This window comes from Ictalurus punctatus, chromosome 2 (genome assembly GCF_001660625.3).
Source record: "Ictalurus punctatus breed USDA103 chromosome 2, Coco_2.0, whole genome shotgun sequence".
In the NCBI taxonomy this organism is placed as follows: domain Eukaryota; kingdom Metazoa; phylum Chordata; class Actinopteri; order Siluriformes; family Ictaluridae; genus Ictalurus; species Ictalurus punctatus.
The window spans coordinates 10059122-10081621 of NC_030417.2; the positions used below are offsets into that span (position 1 = coordinate 10059122).

General features: G+C 40.6%; 1 protein-coding gene across 2 annotated transcripts in view; it reads left to right on the forward strand.

The window, feature by feature from the left end:
- The window catches only part of nbas (NBAS subunit of NRZ tethering complex), a 263105-nt gene that overhangs the window by 234355 nt on the left and 6250 nt on the right, over positions 1-22500 (forward strand). For both annotated transcript variants that reach the window (XM_017493334.3, XM_047152214.2), the window contains exons 50-51: positions 4607-4751; positions 5013-5141. In XM_017493334.3, coding sequence (XP_017348823.2) covers positions 4607-4751; positions 5013-5141 — 274 coding nt within the window. The remainder of the gene's footprint in view (positions 1-4606; positions 4752-5012; positions 5142-22500) is intronic.

Below are 22500 nucleotides of genomic sequence, written 5' to 3' on the forward strand. Positions count from 1 at the left end.
TTTACGGTCTGTATTCATACTGAATATCAAGATCAAGCAAGCTTTTGCTCTTCTTCTCTACAGGAGGTTTCTGTTCTCCCCGAGCTGCCTCAGTAACGACCTTCTCCCTCCTTTTCAGTTCCTTTAAATTTATTAACTCTCAGATCTGAACTGTAAGGGATTGGATAAAGTGAGAAAATTAAGAAAGTGGCTTAATTAACAGTTTGGTTCACATGCACCATACACAGTACCACACTGATAATAAAGGACAAAGTCCTGCAATGTTTGTAGCAAAGACGAGCACACTCCGCTGGTTGTTAAATAATGGTTTCTTAAATTCAAATCTCTGAATCCATTATTGGGTCGATGCACGGTGGTTTTTTGTTAGGGAATTGTTATGTAAATCTAGTTAATCAGTGTGGAATAGGAATGTTTTAGGGGGGAAAAAGAAAAAAGTAACAACATACAATAACCTTGTTACATAAGTATTGCACACCCCTTAACTAATACTTTATTAAAGCACCATTTGTTTGTAATACAGTACTCAGGCTTTCTAGTTTAGAGTCTAGCAACTTAGACTGATTTGTCTTGCACATCTTGATTGTGCAGTTTATTCAAGTCCTCCTTGCAAAAAATGCTCCAGATCTTTCAGATTGTGAGGGGATCTCCTGTGCACAGCCCTCTTCAAGTCATTCCACAGATTTTTGATAGGATGTAGACCTGGGCTGTGACTGGACCATTCCAAAACATTGATCATCTTCTTCTGAAGCCGTTCCTCTGTTGACTTGGATTTGTGCTTTGGGTTGTTATCTTGCTGGAAGGTGAAATTATTCTTCATCTTCAGCTGTCCAACAGCGGCCTGAAGGTTTTGTGCCGAAATAGATTGGTATTTGGAGCTGTCCATGATTCCCTCTGTTTTGACTAGAACCCCAGTACCAGCTTAAAAGTTTTTAGAAACAAGTCTTTAGAAATTTTTGCACATTTAATAAAAATCAAAAACTGAAATATCTGATTTAATAAGTATTCAGATCGTTCCAATTTTTGGGCTGAACTCCAATCAGCTGGTACTGCTCATCAGCAGGCTAATACCATCCCTATAGTAAAACATGGTGGTGGCAGCATAATGGAGTTGCTTCTCAGGATTATCAGGGTTGCTTCTCAGGAGCATGGATTGAAAGACTGGTCAGAATTGAAGGAAGGATGAGTGTAGCCAAAAACAGAGGGCCTGTTTACACCTGGTCACTTCATGCGTTTTCTCTGATTTGTTAAAACGGTTCCATTTACACTTGGCCACATAATGCGTTTCAGCGAAACGGCTATGGAATCCGATCTTCTATTCCCATGGAACTGAAATGGCAGCCACCGTTATTTTGCTCTATTTGGGTTTGCGAATGCAGTTGAAAAGAAAATGAAAATGCTTACAACACTTGCGCAACAAAAGGCAGCACTTATTATGTGCCAGATTTTCACTGCCGGCAGTACTAAACTTTAAAACCCAGCGAGATACCTAGATGAAAGCTCGGAGTCAAGACTAGAGGGAAAATATAGTGCTGGCTTCTTTTACGGAACAAGACTGGCTATGCGGTTTCCGAATGGGGCGCGGACCTCTGATTATCTTTTATATCAGCACAGTCATTCTGGCGCGGCTAAAGCGAGTGACGTACTTCCGTTTGGGAGGAGAAAAGCGCTGTTTATGTGTGGTTTCAACAACCAGATGCATTTAGACTTGTCCAGTTTCGTCCGGAAAGAGTCCCAGACCACCTCCTGATGTGGTTTTAGCCATCGGATTTAAATCCGTCTCGATTGCGTTTCGGAAAGCCTTTACACCTGGTCTTTTCACAATCGGGTCGCTATCCAATCAGAGAAAAACGCATGAAGTGACCAGGTGCAAACAGGCCCAGAGATGACTAAGAGGGAAAACCTGCTCCACAGAGTGCACTTGACATCAGATTTGGGTGAAGGTTCACCTTTCAGCACAACAACCCAAAGCGTGAAGCCAAACAACACTGGAGCGGCTTTGGGACAAGTCTCTGAATGTCCTTGAGCGGCCCAGCAAAATATATGACTGATCTTCCTTTAAGAATAAGAAAATCCTGATGTGCAAAGCTTGTAGAAACTATCCTAAAATGACTCGAAGCTATAAATCCTTGAAAAAGGTGCTTCTACATAATATTGAATAAAGGGTATGAATGAGAGATTTCAGTTTTGGATTTTTAATAAATTTGAAAAAATTTCCAGAAACATGTTTTCACTTTGTCATTATGAATTATTGAATGTAGACTGATCGTCAAAAAAAAAAAAAAGCACATTTAATCCATTTTAAATGAAATCTATAACACAAAGCTGACGAGGTCTGAATACTTTCTGAAACCACTGTGTGTGTGTGTGTGCGCGTGTATGCGCATGAATGTGAGTGTGACAGATTTTATATTCTCTAATATTTCTCACAGGTTGTAATAACATTTTCTACAAATGAACTTTATTACTAAAATGAAACCTTCCTTTTCCCCCCAAGGAGGTGTACATTTTGCAAGAGCGTATTAAATAAAATAAGCTGAGTAAAATATTAGAAGTGGCAGATAAAGAATGGCGCAATAAGAAGAATATTAAAGACAGGAAACATTTTGATACTTCCCCGTCTAAATGGAGACGGAGACACCCACACGCTAGGCCAGCGTGAACAAAAGGTGAGCGTGCTTTCTGTGAGGATGTCCTCAGTGTGAGATGAGATGCTAGAGAATTGAACAGAATGAAATCAGGGATTCTACCCACCCACTCAAGTTCTGCATCCACATGTCACTGCTTTTAATGGCCTTACTCATGTTTGTGTTTCCATAAACACTTCAAACTTTAACGCTTTTTGCCCCCACTCTACAATCGTGACTCTTTAGCCTGTGCTTCTTTTATGTGATTCAGAACACACAGTCTCTAGAGTAATTGAAATGGAGAGCTGGACCAGATCTCAAACCCAAATGTTGGGGAATAGATCTCGCCTTGTCTTTCCAGTACTTTCAGAGGAGACTGTATCTCAAAAGTGGAAATTTTTTTTTAATCGATTTATTATTTATTTATTTTTACACACAGTACTATAGCATATACACTACTATACACAATGTTTGGACACACTATATTAGCTTTTATATATATATATATATATATATATATAATATATAATATGTGTGTGTGTGTGTGTGTGTATATATATATATATATGTGTGTGTGTATATATATATATATATATGTGTGTGTGTGTATATATATATATATATATATATATATATATATATATATATATATATATATATATATATATATATATATATATATATATATATATATAAAATATTTCTTTTTTTTAATTTTTTTATTTTATTTCATCGTCCAAGAGAAGTTCCAATAAAGTATTATGGTTGAAATTTGTTCCCCAACGAATTCCCCAATGAAAACAACGAATTTATATCCGAGTTTATTTCTGAATAGTTTGTCATTAAACCGTGTTCCCAAACAAGACGTTTTTACTTAGAACATAGGAAAAGCAACGAGAAGCTGGGCCTATTTAAGAAAAGCTCCTCATAAACCCTGTTGAGATTTGCCGAGCTTCACTGGGAATACTGTTTTAAAAAAAAAAACTTATATAAATAATATATATTTATTATACTTATAACAAATAGTTTTGATTTGTTTAACACTTGTCTAGCTTGTACACATCGATTCAAGCAAGGGTTTCTTCATTCTTAACGCTGTTTTAGAATAATGAATGGACATATATCATGCTCACTGTATAATTTAATGTGTATTATTTAATAGTGTTAATGTCATCTTTATTATTCTAAAACGCTAGAGATGAAGAAAACCCTTATGAATACGTGTGCCCATTTTTGACTGGTAGCATATTTGCTTCTTTCAATACAATCCTCTTTTAAAATAATACCTATTGGTGACTTGCATGAAAATCATTGAAAAACTGGATCATTCCATATTTATCGCTGTAGAGATAATTGTAGAGGTAAAATCAACAACCGACAGCCACATTCAAACATTCAGCTCCAGCTTGTGCGTTAATCTTGGTTTATATGAAATGTTCTGGACGTTTCTATGAGACTATACAGGGTGCATGGGATTGGTAGCTCCTAAACCGCTTTCTTCTGGTCATGTATGGAATGAAACACAATGGGGTGTACCGTTGAAGGAAAATAATCAGTGACGGTGTGGTGTGATACAGACCATAGGGTTAGTACAACCTCAACGTTGATTATTTTCCAATAACAACGTGGTGGTGGTGTGTTTTGTGATGGTAAGAAGGTCACGAGCTCCGACACCGTGTTGACGCACCCATCAAACACGAGTTTGCAGTTATGGAGTCTTTTCTTATCTGAGAACATCATGGGAACGGCGTTGAACCCGAACAGCGAGTGTATAACGCGTTCACCTTTCCGTGTCGCACCGTACGATCTCGCGCTCTCTCCGTTATGTCATTTAACAACCCGATTCATAAAAACAGTGATGATTACAATTTGGATTGTTGCATCATGGGTTTAAAGTCTTGAGACTTTTAACAGTTTCTTTTACACACACTCATCCGTTCACACTTTTTTTTTTTTTTTTTTTTTTTGTTTGGTTTGCGCAGACTGGAGTCCGAGGAGAACCCGTGGGTGCGTGTGACCTCAGCCGTGCTCACACACTGCTCTACCGGGTTGAAGGGCGGCGTCGGACAGGAGATTCTCTCCATGTGCCGCTCGCTGTACGCGACCAAGCACAAACCGAATCCTCAGGTATATGGTGTGTGTGTGTGTGTATGTAGCATAGTGTTATAATGTGTGCATGTTACGTCTCTGAGTCACAGCAAAGTGGGAAGTCGGATTAATTCACCATTAGCAGAAAGATACAGAGGACTTTCTGGCAGAATTCTTATTTTACTTTAAAAGTACATGCACGTGTGCATTTTATCCAAAAAAGTTTTTTTCTTTTTGTCTTGCTAGCTTGAAAGTGTAATGTTTCTTAATGTTAAAATTATCTCTCTCTCGCTCTCTCAGTGTATTGGACACATCTCTTCTCTGCTGTTGAAGAGCGGACTCAAACTAGCAGCGTTAAAGCTGATGGCTGAGAGCAAAGACGAGCAGCTTCTTACTCTGACTCTGGATCAAATCAAAAGCATCACCTCGGTAAGTCCTCCTTTGTGTCTTTTTCACCACAATACAGTTAGTTTCTTTGCAGTCAAGGTCTTCTTTACCTAGTTCAGATTGAGATTAAAGCGTAAACTTATTCTCCCAGTCTGTTTTGGTTGCTTCAATGATGTGTGTGTGTAAATTATTATGAGAATAGCCTAGCCATCAGGAAGCACAGTGTTTATGAGCTACATGACCTCTGTGCCTAAGCACCGAGATATTCTGCCTCCTGAAAGACACAGAGAGTTGGAAGGAAATTTGAGCATGGTAGTTGGCGAACAAGGTCCAGAGTCATTATTTTAACTTGACTTGGACGTGCTTATCTTTGACTTGTCAGTGTGTAATAATAATAAGTGACCATATCTGTTCAGCATTGAATAATGTAACCCAACTGACACCACTGCACCTGTCTACATTTTTATTTTATTTTTCTTTAAGGGAGACTGAATCCCTCCGATAAAATTTAAACGAAATCGCAGTACATTACTTCTCCAGTCACTCCCTGACGCTACACCCATGGATGAGCTGTTTTTTTGTGGGGTTTTTTAATACTGAGTTACATCTGTCCAGGTGTGCAAACTAGTCATATGTTAAGGACTAAAACACAGGGGAGCACGGTGGCTTAGGCCCTGTTTACACTAGTGCATTTTTAAAACGAAAACGATCCTCATCTACACTGGCGTTTCCGCTGCGTTTCAGAAAAGATCTCTGGTCCACGCTACACGACCGAATACGCACGTCACATGACCGTTCATGCACACTGGGTATGCGCATTAAAGTGTAAACAGGAAGTTGGTTGCGAGTCACCGGCAGGCACAACAAACCGGCGTTCCATGTAGGGTTTACGCCGCTTGAAACGAGATTTGTTGCTGATTGCTCTAATCGTAGCTCGGCTCTTGCGCATGTAGGCAGCTGCAGTATTATAACTTATATTAAAGATATACATATTATAGAATTTAACTGCACAATGGATGCTAAGAATGACGACAAAGCCAGCAAAGCTTGTGGTTCAGTCTCATTGTTGTTGTGTATATGATCACTGTAGCGTAATGGTCATATGGTAGGGGCTTGAAGAATCAGGGCAGGATACGCAGTGATCCAGAAGTCCCAATAACGAGCGAATGTGGGCGAAGCCACGCCTTCGTTTTCAAAAGTCTTCGTTTCGATCTGTTTCTACTGAAACACGATCCCGGAGTTTTCAAACCAAAACAGGGTTTTCGGCATTTCCAAAATTCTCTGTTTACAAGCATTGAAAACGCCGGAGTAGTGTAGACGACATGCGTAACCGTAGCGAAAGTTATGCGTTTTAAAACGAAAACACACTTGTGTAATCAAGGCATTAATGGTTAGCGTTGTTGCCTCACACCTCCGGGTTTCGAATCCCGCCTCTCACCCTGTGTTCATGGAGCTTGCATGTTCTCCCTGTACTTCGGGGGTTTCCTCTAGGTATTTCGATTTCCTCCCTTAGTCTAAAGACACGCGCTGTAGGTTGGCATTTCCAAATTGTCCGTAGTGTGTGAATGTGTGTGCGATTGTGCCTTCCGATGTTTTGGTACCCTGTCCAGGTTGTCCCCCACCTTGTCCCCTGAGTCCCCTGAGATAGGCTCCAGTGTAGGATACTCCGCGACTCTGTAGGATAAGCGGTACAGAAAATGGATGGATGGCGTAAAACACATCTGGACGTGCTGTGATGTGAAAATAATCAACGAAAAAGACATTTCGAAATTGAAATAGACTTTTTTTAAAAATGAAACATACTTTTTTTTAATAGTTGCATTTAATGTTGTGAAACCCTTGCACTATAGCAACTATAAAACGTCGCTCCATCACCAGCCCTTTTTTTTTTTTTTAATTCAGCTTTGTCATGTTACTGAGAAAGCGCAATGCCCTACACTGTCACGAAACTTAAATTGAAGAAAAGCTTCAGCTCCAGCTGTTACAAAACTCTGGAGACTCCTCACGTCAATGCTCCGTAAATGTCTTTCCCACAGAAAACTGCACCGTGTTTGGTTTTTAAACCTTTCCTGTGGAGAGCCAACCATACAAGTCCCTGTGTTACTTGATCTTGTAGAAACGTATTACAGTGAGTGCTTTAATTAAAAATAAATAAACGTACTGTACAGTCGGAGCTACTTTCAGAAGTGCTGTCATAGAAAATGAATCAACAATCGGAATCAAGGAATGAACAAAAACGTCGGATGACGTGACTAAAAGTACCAGTCTATAAACCTACACACAGTGTGATGCACTGCTCAGCATGCTTGTATCCTCCTCACGCAAGCAGCTCGGCATTACAGGTTAGTGTGTAGGAACTTGTGCAGGGCTCGTGGTATCGTCCTGAGATCAGATAAAAGCCGAGAGTGAAACAGTAGCTCTAAAGCTCTCCATCCTTTCTCTAAAAGTAAGCCAGATAAAAGCTAGTAGAGGCCTGGCATAATTTCAAGCCTGCAGCTGGAATAATGATTCGCTTAATCCACACCCGTGAGTCTCCTCAGACTTTATTTGAAGCAGCGCTGTCTTGCACGCTCGTTGGAAACGGGGTTAATCTCTGACTCTCGAGGTCACAGCAGGGGGAGGTGGGGGCGGATGTTATCAGAAAGTAGTACACTTAAGTTCTCGGATGGAGCGATGGACCCGATGCTGGTGTGTGTTGGAGTGTGTATCGCATATCGCACTCTGTGTATCTGTAAGTGAATGTGAATAAATCGGGCTTTGTGTGCACTCTGAGCTGCTCTTTGGGGTGCATGAGTGAAGTGCACACACCCAAACCCCTGTTTTCGTTCATTTAATGTTGATTTTGCGTTAGATTTTTTTGCAGCACAACGACTTTTAAAAACCTGTGACATTTATCTAATGCCAGCATCAATCATAGTTGCACACAAAAAAAGATTTAAACAGGGCAGTATGGTCTTATCCATTAGCTTTGCAGGTAAAATCATCACTGTTAGCTCTTATTTAGCATAAAGCTTGTCTCTTAACTCTTGTCTTGTAAAATGACTAGGTGTGGTGTTATAGGAAAACAATCAGTGACAGGGCAGTGTGGAGTCACTGTTACCACCCCAAAGTTGATTATTTTCCAATAACATCATGTCCCAAGGTGCTTCCTCACCAGCCTCTCCTTTATATCCTCTTTATCGAAGCGATAAAAGACAAACGTCGCCATGATACTAAGAAACCAGAAAGTGTGAAGTCTGTCCCGAAGACTTCCCCATAGAGGAAGCCTGAGCAGTTCAAAGCACCGACACTGGAGACTCCTTCCAAAAATGTTAAATAAACATCTCCTTACAGAAAACGTCACTGTATCTGTTATTATACGTTAATGACAGCAGATTTTTGAATTTGTTTATTATTACGTCGTGTGTCCATCATATAAGAATGAGCTGTTACTATAGAAACGATAATGTGTTGGAGTAAGCACATTAATTGTATAAAAGTATATCATTTTAATTACAGAAATCAACACCTTCAAGAATTCAGCAGGGTCGTGGTATTAAAAAAAAAAAAAAACACAGTTGGTTGGGAAGATTGATTATTTATTTAACTAACTATCAAAAGCAGCCATCTTGCTACTAGCTGAACGACATGACACAGATGCAATAATGGTGAGTGTAATCAATTATCTTTGCTAGGCAACAGAAGATGGAGTAACATGTTTACATTCCAAAATGCTTAGCTAAAATACATGGAAAACAATGTTATTTGATTATATAATCTTCCTGGTCATACTTGCTAGTGCTAGCTTGTTCCACATATAGTACTGCTAATAATGTTCATGAATCCAGTCCATGATGAGTGAAAAAGAAACTTGATAGATATTTTTAGACTAGCTCTTGAAAGCTCCTGTGTATTTGTCCAGGTCCATGTTTTGGTTGCCCAGGAACCTTTAATGTGCTCATCATTTAAACTGCAGCATTACCTATCCCCCCCTCATCCCCCATCACCGTGTCACGACTGACTCGTTAAATGATTCATTTTAAATGATTCATTCTAAGCTCTTCCTTTCCGAGAGCATACTCTTCTCTGATTGGTCAGATGTCCTAATCTGTTGTGATTGGTGTAGCGCTGTCAGCACGTGTCGAAAAGGAAGCGCCCACTAACGTATTGAGTTCCAGCAACGTCTGAAAAAATTTAAGGCGGACCAGAGGCGGGGCTTTTTGTTACAAACCTACATAGGTTAGTACAGGAAGTAAGTCTGGAATCACTAATGACTCGTTTCAGTTGTTCAGAATCGGTTCCTTCTTTTGGGAGTCAATAACTCCGTTTGTTTTTGAAACTTTGCATACTTTTTACATTCACAAACAGCTCTATAACATTCTATATGAAAGGTAATATTTGAAAAACCATAATAGATGCACATTAACATGCCAGCATAAGGACATTCTCCACGGCGTGTGGTATCAGGTGGGAAAATCAGCAGCTCGGTGCTTGTTTTTCTTAATCGTTCTATCAAAACAGACATATTAGTCCACATGGTTGGATGCTTGACATTCTCAAAAGCAAGATCAGCAATGTGTCTGTACCAGGGTATCTGATGTTCACTCTTCCAGAGCCGCTCCTAATGAGCTTGTGCCTTTTAGCCGCAACTTTGCCTTTCGAAATCTCAATAAACATTGCGTTATTTTCCCTGATAAGCTTATTTTTCATTACAGTCATTTCTTTTTTAATTAATGCAAGTAAATTAAAAAAAAAAAAAAAACTCAGTGATTACAAAATGTATTGTTATATTTCGAAGTACAAGGATGTCATTTTTGTTGCTGAGGATGATTTGTACGTGCATGGCGAAGCCGTATGCTTGAAGAGTCGTGTATAACATGGTATTAGAAATGCCCGATGTGATGGGAAGAGGACAGAACACTCATAAAAAGTAAATTAGCTTCAGTCAAAAGTGATTAATGAGTCATAGTAGAGTGAGATGAGCAGCCGATCAGTATGCTGTAGAGCACATGTGTATGTTGTCCCAGGAGATGAGATGAGAGCTGAGTGCTAACGATGAATGCGGAGGCAGCCAGAAACACCCTCATATGTCAACTTCATTTCCCCTCTGCAGTGGCGACGCTGTCTGTCCTGTCTCTCTCTCTCTCTCTCTCTCTCTCTCTCTCTCTCACGTTTGCTCTTTCTCTGGGTATGGGTCTGTGTAAAGATGACAGTCCTCATCTGTTTATACCGGGCCTACACCCCCCCCCCCAGCTCTCTCTCTGTCTTTCCCACAGCGTTACTGGCCACTAGTGCAAAAACATCATTGCCATGACAAACTATTATTAAAGATTATAAGAAATGTCAGCTTTAATTACATAAATATTCTGTCTGAACTCCAACATCATACAGGAGTCTGTGTCTATACACTCACCGTCCACTTTAATCACCGTCCACACTTGTACACTTGCTCATTAATGCAGATCTCTAATCAGCCAATCGTGTGGCAGCAGTGCATTTTGTAAAATCATACAGATACAGGTCAAGCGCTTCAGTTAATGTTCACATCAGACATCAAAATGTGATCTCTGTAACTTTAACCGTGGCATGGTTGTTGGTGCTAGATGGGCTGGTTTGAGTATTTCAGAAACTGCTGATCTCCTGGGAATTTCACACACAGCAGTCTCAGTATGGTGAGACACTTCAGAGGAGAATGACCAGACTGATCTGAGCTGATCGGCCGAAGGCTACAGTGTCTCAAATGACAACAGTTTGCAACTGTGATGAGTAGAAAAGCATGGAGAACGCCATCAAAATCGTTTGCAGATTGCAGCAATTGGTCCATTTGGTCACCGCTCAGTTGTATAAATTAGATAAATGTAAGTCGGTCTGGTTAAGCACGTCTGCCAGATGCCATGAATGTAAGTGTACTGCTGACCTCAAAGATCCAGACAACCACCCCTTTATCAAACTGTAATCTCAGAAGTGCCATAGGCCCATCACGTCCCAATCCAGTGGATATTTATCCACTCCAGCCCATAACAACTCCTTGCCTCTACCTCAAATAATTGTTTTGCATGCATTGCAGTTTGTGTGTACTGAACACATCTTCATTGCACCGTCTCTTGTCTGGAGTGCTGTCTAATACTGGCACTGTCATTTTATTGTTCTGTTCTATTCTATCATTATTCTACTCAGAAGTGAATTTTGACCATGCTTGTTTCTGAAGTACCACTGCTGTTTCTTCTCTCTCTTTCTCTCTCTCTCTCTCTCTCTCTCTCGCTCTCTCTCTCAAGAGACACACTTTTATCCATGTCTATGTGCAGGCGGTATGCACTGAGTAGTTGTATGTCCGTCACTGTGGCACGGTGGCTTTCTTACTTTTTCCTCTCTCTCTCTCTCTCTCTCTCTTTCTTTGTCTCTCACACACCTCTGTGAAGACAGAAGAAACCAGATGTCCTTAGTCCTACAGGAACCATCTGTCAAAGATGAACAGGCTTGGAGGCAAATGCGGGGTTCAGTTTATTGAACCAACCAGGGCATACGAACCAAAAGGCCAAAGCAGTGATTAAAGCCAGAAGGCAGGCAGAGGGGCAAGCTGCGACTAGGCACAGGCAGAAACTACAAGAGTAGCAATGTCACTGGCAAGTGCAGGAGTGAGACTTTGTGAAGATGAGGTTATTTAAGGAGTGCGTGCGATCGTGAACACGTGCCTGGGGATGTGCTATTTGTGAGTGTTGTGATCGGTCATGTAATGTGGTTTGTAGCTCGCTGGCTGGGGATTGTGGGAAATGAAGTTTGTGATTTCAGAAGAGGATGGTGGGAATGTAAACATGTCCAAATGAGGGAAGAATAGTGTTTGGCTGGCTAGTATAGCTCTAGAGACTATACCATCTAAACCAAGGTGCATTGAAACGGTTCTCATGGCTCATGGATATTCCCAACACCTTACTAGGACATTTTTTATGTTTTCATTTATTATCATTTGTATCTTACAGCAGGTAGCTGGTCTTAGTAAACAATCACTTGGATGAAGACATAATTGCGAATCAATAAGGTTTCACACAAGCCGAATAATGAAAAGTTGTGTTTACGGTAGTTCGCATTTGTTGTTTGTCATGTTGGTTTGTTTAGAAACAATACTACAGACTTAATACAATATAACAATACTCAATACTAGAGACAATTAGACACTTAAGCGTTAACATGCTGTAAAGTTATTAGTCTCATTTAGTTGGATTGCAGTCTACCATTCAGGAATGCATTCACCTCACCTTTCCATAGAAACCATAACGAAACTTGTCTATTGTAGATGCAGTTTTTCCCCCACCTGTATGCTGAATGTCCATTTCCCTTTTCCACATCTTGCCATCAGGCGGCTGTGGCTCAGGTGGTAGAGCGGGTTGTCCATTAATCGTAGGGTTGGTGGTTCGATGCCCGGCCCACATGACTCCACATGCCGAAGTGTCCTTGGGCAAGACACTGAACCCCAAGTTGCTCCCGATGGCAAGTTAACGCCTTGCATGGCAGCTCTGCTACCACTGGTGTGTGAATGGGTGAATGAGTTACAGTGTAAAGCGCTTTGGATAAAAGCGCTATATAAGTGCAGACCATTTACCATTTATCTCACTTCCCCAAACTGTGGACTGCTTCTGAGTGTGAACCAGCCAATCCTAACCACCTACTGCATGAATTATTACATTTACATTCAAAAAATGTTTTTTTTTTTTGTTGTTTTTTTATGCATTTTTATTACATGAATCAGTTCAAGTAATAAAAATATACATAAATATTTTTGGAAAAAAATGCTGATGTGCAATTGTGGAAAGTATCATATCATCAAAAATAGCACAAAATGTATGAGATTTCATTCCATTTACTACATTTTCCAGATTATAAATTGCATAAGAGTTTTTTTTTTTTTTTTGGGGGGGGGGGGGGGTGTTTGCCACCTAGTCAGCATGTAAATGCTATATCTTCTAGAAAGGAATTAAAGTATGTGAATGCATTTACTCACTCAGAATACATACTGTAGGAAAATTACATCTAAACATCTTTTTCATTGTTTCTCTTGAATTCTTAATTCTTTCTCTTGAAATATAACATTTAGAAAATAAGGTGCAAACTGTCTAAAATTACAAAAAAAAAAAATCATACTTTGAATGTGAAATTTTTTTTATATTCTGTTAGTCGCCTAATTTTTTTTTTTTTTTTTTTGCTACTGTATGTAGGCCTGTTTCAATTCATGAATGCACGTACCACAGTTCCATTATTGCACGTTGTTGCCATATGGCAACAACTACATTTTACCATTTAAATGAATACTCAAAATATATAAACTTGTTTAAATGACAGAAATAAATGTTAAGTCATCTGAGATAGTGTTTAAATTTTTATCTTCTGAGTAGTTTTGCCTAAATAGTGAAAACTAATCATATTTTGAGATTGTACCGATGATGTACCATGCCATATAATTGTGACATGGCGATTTTTTGTTAAGAGGTGGCATTTAGCAGAAAACATGTAGAGGAGCTCCATGCAAGTCTTTTCCCTTGAGTTTCCTGAGCACATCCCCATGCGTGTGTTTGATCAGTCATTCGGTCAGTCAGTCAAGCAGCATGTTGGTAAGTAAGTAAAAATACGTTTTCCATGTAGATCAGCTCAGCAAAAGTGTCATCATTCATATGCATTTAGTATTCAGTAATAATGATACAGCACCAATCTATTGATCTGCATTATCACTGCTTTATTTCAGCTTCCATCTTCCTGGCATCTGTCTGTTATGCTGATGTGGGCAATAAATACGGCCCTTCTAGCTGATGCTGTGCCTGATACAATTAATCAACCTGCTCAGATTTTCAATTTTTCTGTATATTTGGGCCAAGATATACGCGTCGTAACATCATCACAACGCGCATTCAGCTAAAGCCCGCCTCGAGTCGCGTTTGTCAAACGTGAGTACAGCTAAAAAGTCTTTCTTACCAACAAATATCACTGTCAAAGACCGTGCAAAACAATTCTGTGCAATTGCAATTTCGCCAATTCAAGTAGATTTCTCCCCAAAAAAAAAAAACCCCACCAAAAAAGTATAAAAACGAAAATCCGCGGCAAAATCGAGCATTTTTAGCCAAAACAATCACAAAAAAAATCCCATACAGACTTTTAGAGGAACAGCTTTACCTCAGGCTTTTACAAAGCACTGACCTCGGATACTCTTTCTATAAATATTAAATAAACATCTCAGTACAGAAAGCTACTACCGCGTTGTGTTCGCCACAAGAGACGAGAAAGTACATCTCGATGACTCACTCAGGAACATACACTCAATACACACCACATACACAATTCAGGACTTTCGTCTGTGAAGGTCTCCCACTGTCTCCTTCTGTCTTCTTCCTCCTTCAATATCACTATAATCTTTGTCATTGGCAGTCTCACTGTCTCCCTGTCACTCTCTATCTCGCTATCCCCATGTCCCTCTCAGTTTATCTATGTGCCTCGCTCTGTCAGTCTCTCTGTCTCTTGTACTCTGTGTCCGTCTCTGCTTGTTTTGATCGTGATTAGTCCTCTACCGTTCCTCTGTGTGGACGCCTGCATGCGTGTATATCAATGTGCGTGCATGTGTTTTTCATTTTGCTCCTCCCTGCGCTTTCTCTCTCTCTCTCTCTCTCTCTCTCTCTCTCTCTCTCTCTCTCTCTCTCTCTCTCTCTCTTTTCCCGTTGCTCTGCTGCAGTTGTTTGCATTAATGAAATCACAGACCGGTACCCGGCCGCGACCAGGCCGAAAGAGCTTTATGATTTAATGATAAAAGAAAGGCGTGCATACATCATTTATGAGTCACCAAGCGCTTTGTCACTGCAAATCTGCGCCGCACTGGAACCAAGCCGTTGCATCTGATGCATTTTTAATGGGCCCATTCCCGCATTACACACACACACACACACACACACACGCATACATATATCAGCAGATATTACTGATCATTAAGCGGATTTGTAAATAGGCGGCAGTAACGAGGCCAGCTGTTTTGTCGGCATGTGGGCGTGCGACAGAGGGAACCGGAAGGTACATATTTGTAAACTCAGATGCACCGCACTCTTACACGCATTCAAGCTTAGTGATGCTCGTAATAGACACGATCATGCTTGTGCATATGTATATACAAGCACTTTTTGATGTACACGCCTAAATCACCACGCAAGACCCCGAATCGTGGATCAGTGCAGGTCCCTTTTCTAACATAACTTCCTGGAATATTTTCCGTATGAAATAACTTCAGCACCAGGACCTACAATCATGCCGGAGCACCACGTTTCACATTCATGTGTAATTTGTCTGGATAAGGTTCATCGCTGAATGAATATACACAATACCCTTTTTCAGCTGTCTGATCGGTTCCACTGCTGCTTCTCAGTAGTCACAGCTGTCCAAACGCCGACTTTTATACGTTATTGCGCTTTGTGATGTGCGTCACGCTGGCCCTCAGCAAACGGTGAAGGATGATGGATCAGCTCAGATGTTCACACACAAACTTTATCCTGCCTTATCAGGCAGAGTGGCAGACTGTGAAAGCAAGAGACAGATTACCTCCAACTGAGCACAGTACACAACGAAAGATCCTGCAAGTTTATAAATGTCCTTATCGCAGTTGCTCCTCTGAACCAAGGTCAAATCCTCCAGCTTGGGTTTAGTTCTGCAGGTCGTATACAGTTGTACACAGTGGACTTTGAATTCTACTTTTTGTCGTGTTGTGAAATGTCGTAGCCCTCCCACACAGTTTGTGTCTCTTTTTTTATTTTACTTCATAACACCAGTCGTCGGAGTGTGGTGGGAACACAAAAAGAGGAACGTCTCTAGGTGGAGTTCTTCAGCAGGTTCAAAGAAAACATCAGAACCTCTTGATGACTTGAGAGGATTCTAAAATTGTTTTTGGAGTTAAATCAGTGAATCACAGAGCTTGGGATCAGTCAGGCCACTGGTGATGATGATGATGGCGAGTATGTTGATGACTATGATGATGACACTGATTAAGATAACCGCGATGATGGCTATGACAGCAATGGGTTGACGAGGATGATGATGACGATGGTGATGATGAAAATTATGATGATGACAACAATGATGTTGAGGATGACAGTGATGACAAATATGATGACGATGATGATGACACTGACGATAACAGCAATGGGATGACTACGATGGTGATGACAATTATGATAATTATGATGATGCAAATGATGGTGACGATGTGATGACGATTATGAGGACGACTGTGTTGATGAGGATGACGACGATGGTGATGATGACGTCGATGATGATGGCGACAACGATGATGACTATGATGATGGCACAGATGATGATAACAGCGATGATGACGATGACTGCAGTGGGATGACGAGGATGATGACATTGACGATGACTGCAATGGGATGATGAGGATTTTGACACTAATGACAATAACAGCAATGACGATGACTGCAATGATGTCACCATGTTGCATGGTGATGATGAAGACGACAATGATGACGATGACTGCAATGGGATGACGACGATAGTGATGACGATGACTGCAATGGGATGACGACGATAGTGATAGTGATGACGATGACTGCAATGGCATGACGACGATGGTGATGATGACTATGACGAGGATTATGAAAATTATGATGCCGTGATGATGACGATGATAATGGTGAGGCTGGCGACACTGATGGTAACGTTGAAGACGACGACGATGATGATGACGATGATGATGTGACGAAGATAATGACGATGATGAGGATGACAGTGATGTTGACGACGATGATGGTGATGATGATGATGACGTGATGATGATGATAATGATGACAATTATGATGATGATGACACTGATGATAACGGCAATGACAACAATGACGGTGACTGCATTAGGATGATGAGGATGATGACATTGATGATGATGACCAGGATGATGATGATGGTGATTACAATTATGTTGATGATGACATGATGATGACGACAACGATGATGATGGTGCTGACGACAATGATGTCAACGATGGTGATGATGATGACTTCGATGATCCCGATGATGGTGATGACAACGATGATGACAATGACGATCGCCCCATGACGACAATGATGTCAGTAACGATGACGATGACAGTGATGATGACAACGATGTTCGATGATGATGATAATGACGATGATGTGTATGTTTAAGGGGAGGTTATTTGTGGTAATGTTCATGCTTCTGAAGGTGCCTTAGATCTCATCTTGTTCCTTCATATACTGCACTTCTCCGTTCCTTACATGAGAGTAGCAAAGTGATGAGAAGTTGTTCTGCTATCTGTATGCATTTTTCTTCAGTTCTCTCTATCTCTCGTTCGCGCGCTCTCTCACAAACACACACACGCACACTCATTCTCATTCCGCTCTGGCTGCCTTGCTAGCCTGCACTCTCCCACTCATCTCGCTACTCATCTCTCATTTTTGTGCTGCCTTTCGTATTGTAACAGCTCTGTGCTTCAACTGCACAGAAAAACACTGCCTGATAAAGCCATGTTGATTGTGTGTGTGTGTGTGTGCGTGAGTGTGTGCATATTCATTCTCACCATGCCGCAGCTAACATTTCTTTCACATTTAAATAAGGCAGGAAGCCTGATAATGTGGCTTGACCAGGGCTCAAAGGCAGGAATGATGTTCCTGTCTCTCATCTCTTTCTGGAATAAAGGTGACGGAGCAGAAATATCACTATGAAAAATGGAGGAATGGAAATTATCGGTCAAGCAAGACATCTTTTTATTATCACCACTCATTTTAGTTGTATAATAGCTATATATTCCACCCCCCACCCCCACCCCCTCTCTCTTTCTCTCTGACCGTAAAGCGAAGTGGTCTGTGTGCGTCGCCAATCTCTCTTCACAGTTCAGTAATCGACCTTTTAGCGCCAACACTTCATGTTCTCCATATTCACCATATTTCTCTGCTACCTCTATCCATCACTATCCTCTTATCTCATTTTTGTCTTAAAATGGTCTCATAGACTCATGCTGTCAATCTATAATGGTTCAGGGTTTGCAAAATAAATAGGTAGACATTTCAGAAAAAAAATAACAACTAGTGTACTGTGCATTCAACACCTGATGATCACAGTTAAAAGTATGGAGAAAACACTTGGGGGAGGGGGGGGGCCTGACTATTATTGATCATATTCGTAACTTCACTGCAGATTGACTCCTGGTTCTACATGTCAGTTTTGTGATTATTGGGGCAAAAATGCCTGATAATTTTTTTTTTTTTTTTTTTTTTTTTTTTACAAATTTGCGATGCAACTTGGGGAGATTTTCATCCATCTCCATGCATCTTCTATACTGCTTTATCCTTTCCTGGAGCCTTTCCCAGGGAGCATGGGGCACAAGGCGGGGTACACCCTGGACAGGGTGCCAATCCATCGCAGGGCACAATCACACACACACTCACACACCCATTCATACACTACAGACACTTTGGACATGCCAATCAGCCTACCATGCATGTCTTTGGACTGGGTGAGGAAACCGGAGCGCCCGGAGGAAACCCCCGCAGCACAGGGAGAACATGCAAACTCCGCACACGCGGGAATCGAACCTCCAACCCTGGAGGTGTGAGGCGAACGTGCTAAACACTAAGCCACCGTGTGTTGGGGAGATTTTGTGGGGGGTGTTTTGTTTTGTGTTTTTTTTTGTTTTTGTTTTTTTTGCAGAAAACTACTTAACTTCATACACACATGTCATGTCAACTTCATACACACCGCATAATCGCAATTGCACAAAATTGTTTTGCACGGTCTTTGACAGTGATGTTCGTTGCTAAATGAGACCTTTTAGCTGGACGCATGTTCGACGCACGTAAATCGAAGGGAGCTTTTTCTGAATGCACGTTATGATTACGTCACATGACTCGTCTTGACCCAAATCTACGGAAACTGCAGTAATTAATGCTCAGTTTCATGTGTACCTAATTTAAATGTCTGTCTGGTTCCCTGGGAGCTGGATCTTTTTTGGAATCTGATAATTTTAGTCTTTTTGACGTTGACGGTCAGGGCCCAGGTCTGACAGTATTGCTGCAGCAGGTCCAGGTTCTGCTGTAGACCCTGAGCAGTGGGGGACAGCAGAACCAGGTCATCTGCATACAGCAGGAGTTTAATCGCCGAGTTGTGTAGAGCGAGGCCAGGCACTGAAGACCGCTCTAAAACAGAGGCCAGTTCGTTGATGTGTGTGGGTTTTATATTTATATTTATATTTATATTTATATATATATATATATATATATATATATATATATATATATATATATATATATATATATATATATATATATATATATATATTAGTGTCGGACTTAAACAGCAGCCCTTTCTCACTCCATGCTCCTCGAGGTATGAAATTAGTTTCTGTCATTTTATAAAACAAACCGTTATGCCAAATGGAGTCAAAAGCCTTTTTGAAGTCAATAAAACAGGTGAATATTTTAGAATTGTTTTGAATAGCGTATTCTTTCAGTGAGGATGTGTAGGGTGTAAATATGGACAGCTGTGCGGTCATTTGGTAAAAATCCAATCTGACGTCTACTCAGGACGTTGTGCTCAGTAAGGACGTTTAAAAATCTTGAGTTAAATACTACACATTATCTCCCCCAGATTTCTGTTCACACAATTGCCTCGGTAATTATTAGGGTCAAATTTATCTCCGCTTTTATAGATTGGTGTTATTAGACCTTGGTTCCAGATTTCAGGGAAAAAAATCCTTACGCTCAGAACCAAATTGAAGAGTGGCTAATTGAAATGTAGAGCTGGTGTGTTCAAGCATTTAATTTAGGATTCCATCAGGTCCTGATGCTTTCTTTGGTTTCAGATTGGTTAATGCTTTTTTTTTTTTTTTGGTGAAGTTTTTGAATAGAGGAATCTAAAGAGTTTGGTTTAACGGTTATCTTTAATTCCAGTTCTTCAAGCTTTCGGTTTGTTATTTTGGTCTGAATTTGTTTCGGGTTCTATATTTTTAAAACGTGTTTGGAAATGGGTTGTCCAGATATCCCCGTCTTGAATTGCCAGCTTGTTGTGCTTTCTTTCTTTTAGTTTGTTCCGGTTGTCCCAGAATTGATGCGTGTTGATCGACTCCTCGATTAGTGTCAGTTGTTACTGTGTGGATTGTGTTTTTTGGTTCTGAGTGTATTGTTTATATTCTTTGAGTGTTTCACAGTATAGGAGTCGTATGTTTGGTTGTGTTTGGATCTCTGTTTTTTTGTTCCTTGATCATTTCCTGAGTTCTTTTCTTAAATTTTGACAAATCATCTGTCATCTTTTTTTTGGTTTTGATGTCATTCTGATTTTCAATTTAGCCTTCTCTGCTGTACTTTTGAAGTCCATATTGATATTTTGAACTGCCTGATTGACTCCTCTTTTACTGTGGTGTCCAGAAAGGTGTTTAATAGTGTTTGAATTTCTTGACTGCTGATTGCTTTCTGGAGCTCGTCGCTGCTGTTTTCATCCCATCTGTAGGATTTGTGGATGTTGTACAGCTTACTTGGCTGTGTGTGTGTGTGTGTGTGTGTGTGTGGTGTGGTGTGGTTTTTTTCTGTCTTTTTAATGAACACAGTAATTTGGCTGTGATCAGACAGAGGGGTTAGTGGTTTGACAGTGAATGTACTGAGAGAGAAAGCGACTAAATCTGTTATCATGTATCTAGTACAGTGCAATCTACTGTACTATTCCCAAGACATGAGCACAGTGTGCATCGTCCTAAAGAGTCCCCTCATATCCTACCACTGATGATGTACAGACCCAGACTTCGACTACAGACCTCTCTCTCTCTCTCTCTCTCTGTGTGTGCTTTCTCACTTTCTCTCTGCTTTCTCACTTTCTCTCTCTCTCTCTCTCTCTCTGCTTTCTCACTTTCTCTCTATCTGCTTTCTCACTTTCTCTCTCTCTCTCCTTTCTCACTCTCTCTCTGCTTTCTCACTTTCTCTCTATCTGCTTTCTCACTTTCTCTCTCTCTCTGCTTTCTCACTTTCTCTCTCTCTCTGCTTTCTCACTTTCTCTCTGCTTTCTCACTCTCTCTCTGCTTTCTCACTTTCTCTCTATCTGCTTTCTCACTTTCTCTCTCTCTCTCTCTGCTTTCTCACTTTCTCTCTCTCTGCTTTCTCACTTTCTCTCTCTCTGCTTTCTCACTTTCTCTCTCTCTGCTTTCTCACTTTCTCTCTCTCTGCTTTCTCACTTTCTCTCTCTCTCTGCTTTCTCACTTTCTCTCTCTCTCTGCTTTCTCACTTTCTCTCTCTCTGCTTTCTCTCTCTCTGCTTTCTCACTTTCTCTCTCTCTGCTTTCTCACTTTCTCTCTCTCCCTCTCTCTCTCTTGCTCTGCTTTCTCACTTTCCCCCTCTCTCTCCCTTTCTCTCTCTCTTTCTCTCTCTCTTGCTCTGCTTTCTCACTTTCTCTCTTTCTCTCTCTCTCCCTCTGCTTTCTCACTTTCCCTCTCTCTCTCTCTCTCTCTCTCTCTCTCTCTCTCTGTTTTCTCACTTTCTCTCTCTCTTGCTCTCTCTCTTGCATCTTTTCTTTTTCTTCTTCTTTCTCTTTCTCCCTCACCTTCTCTTTCTGTTTCTCTAACCTTCTTACACACACACAGCTGTTTCCCCCCCCAGTCTTAAGAAACTTGTTGAACCTCATTTTACGCAATGCCATGTTAGGAAAATTTAAATCAGACCATCATAAAGACATAAAAGCATGTTTCATGGATTATTTACATTCTCTTTAAATTTAAACTAGGCTCGGTATTAATTATTTACAAAGACGGTGCACACAGTAATCAGGTGCTGATGAGTGCTGGTGTTTATTTCCATGCCACGTTTTAATCCAGAAGCACAAACACACACACTCACTTCTGAAGGCTATTATATCTGCTGGCTTGTGTGAGCCTTTAATCAAATGCAGCAGGTCATTTATTGTGCAGTATGCTGACCTCTCCACCGGCACTGCTGCTGTGCTGCTCTCTGTTTTTCAAAGCTACCACCTGCATTATTTATAAAAGGGGAAAAGAGAAGCAGGGCAGGTGTGTGTGTGTCCAAAGAAATGGACAAGGTCCCTCATGGATAGCCCAGGGCTATGACCTCATCAACAGAGGCTCAGGCAGGGTCATTTGTGTTACACATTGCTACCTTCATGCAGGAAAACAAACCCACACACACGCGCACACACACGTTGTGTGAAGTGGGATGGCTTCATTAATATTCACACCAGGTTTGATGTGTGTAGTTACCTTGGTAACACTTTCTCCTTATATAATGTCTATATACATTCTGAAAGTTTATATATATGCTTACATGTATACTGTTAATTATGTAAAGTTCTAGAATTTACTAAAGTTGTAAAGTGTGTGTGTGTGAGACATTGATTATTTTTCCCATATCAACATCTCCTGATGTGTTTTACTCCT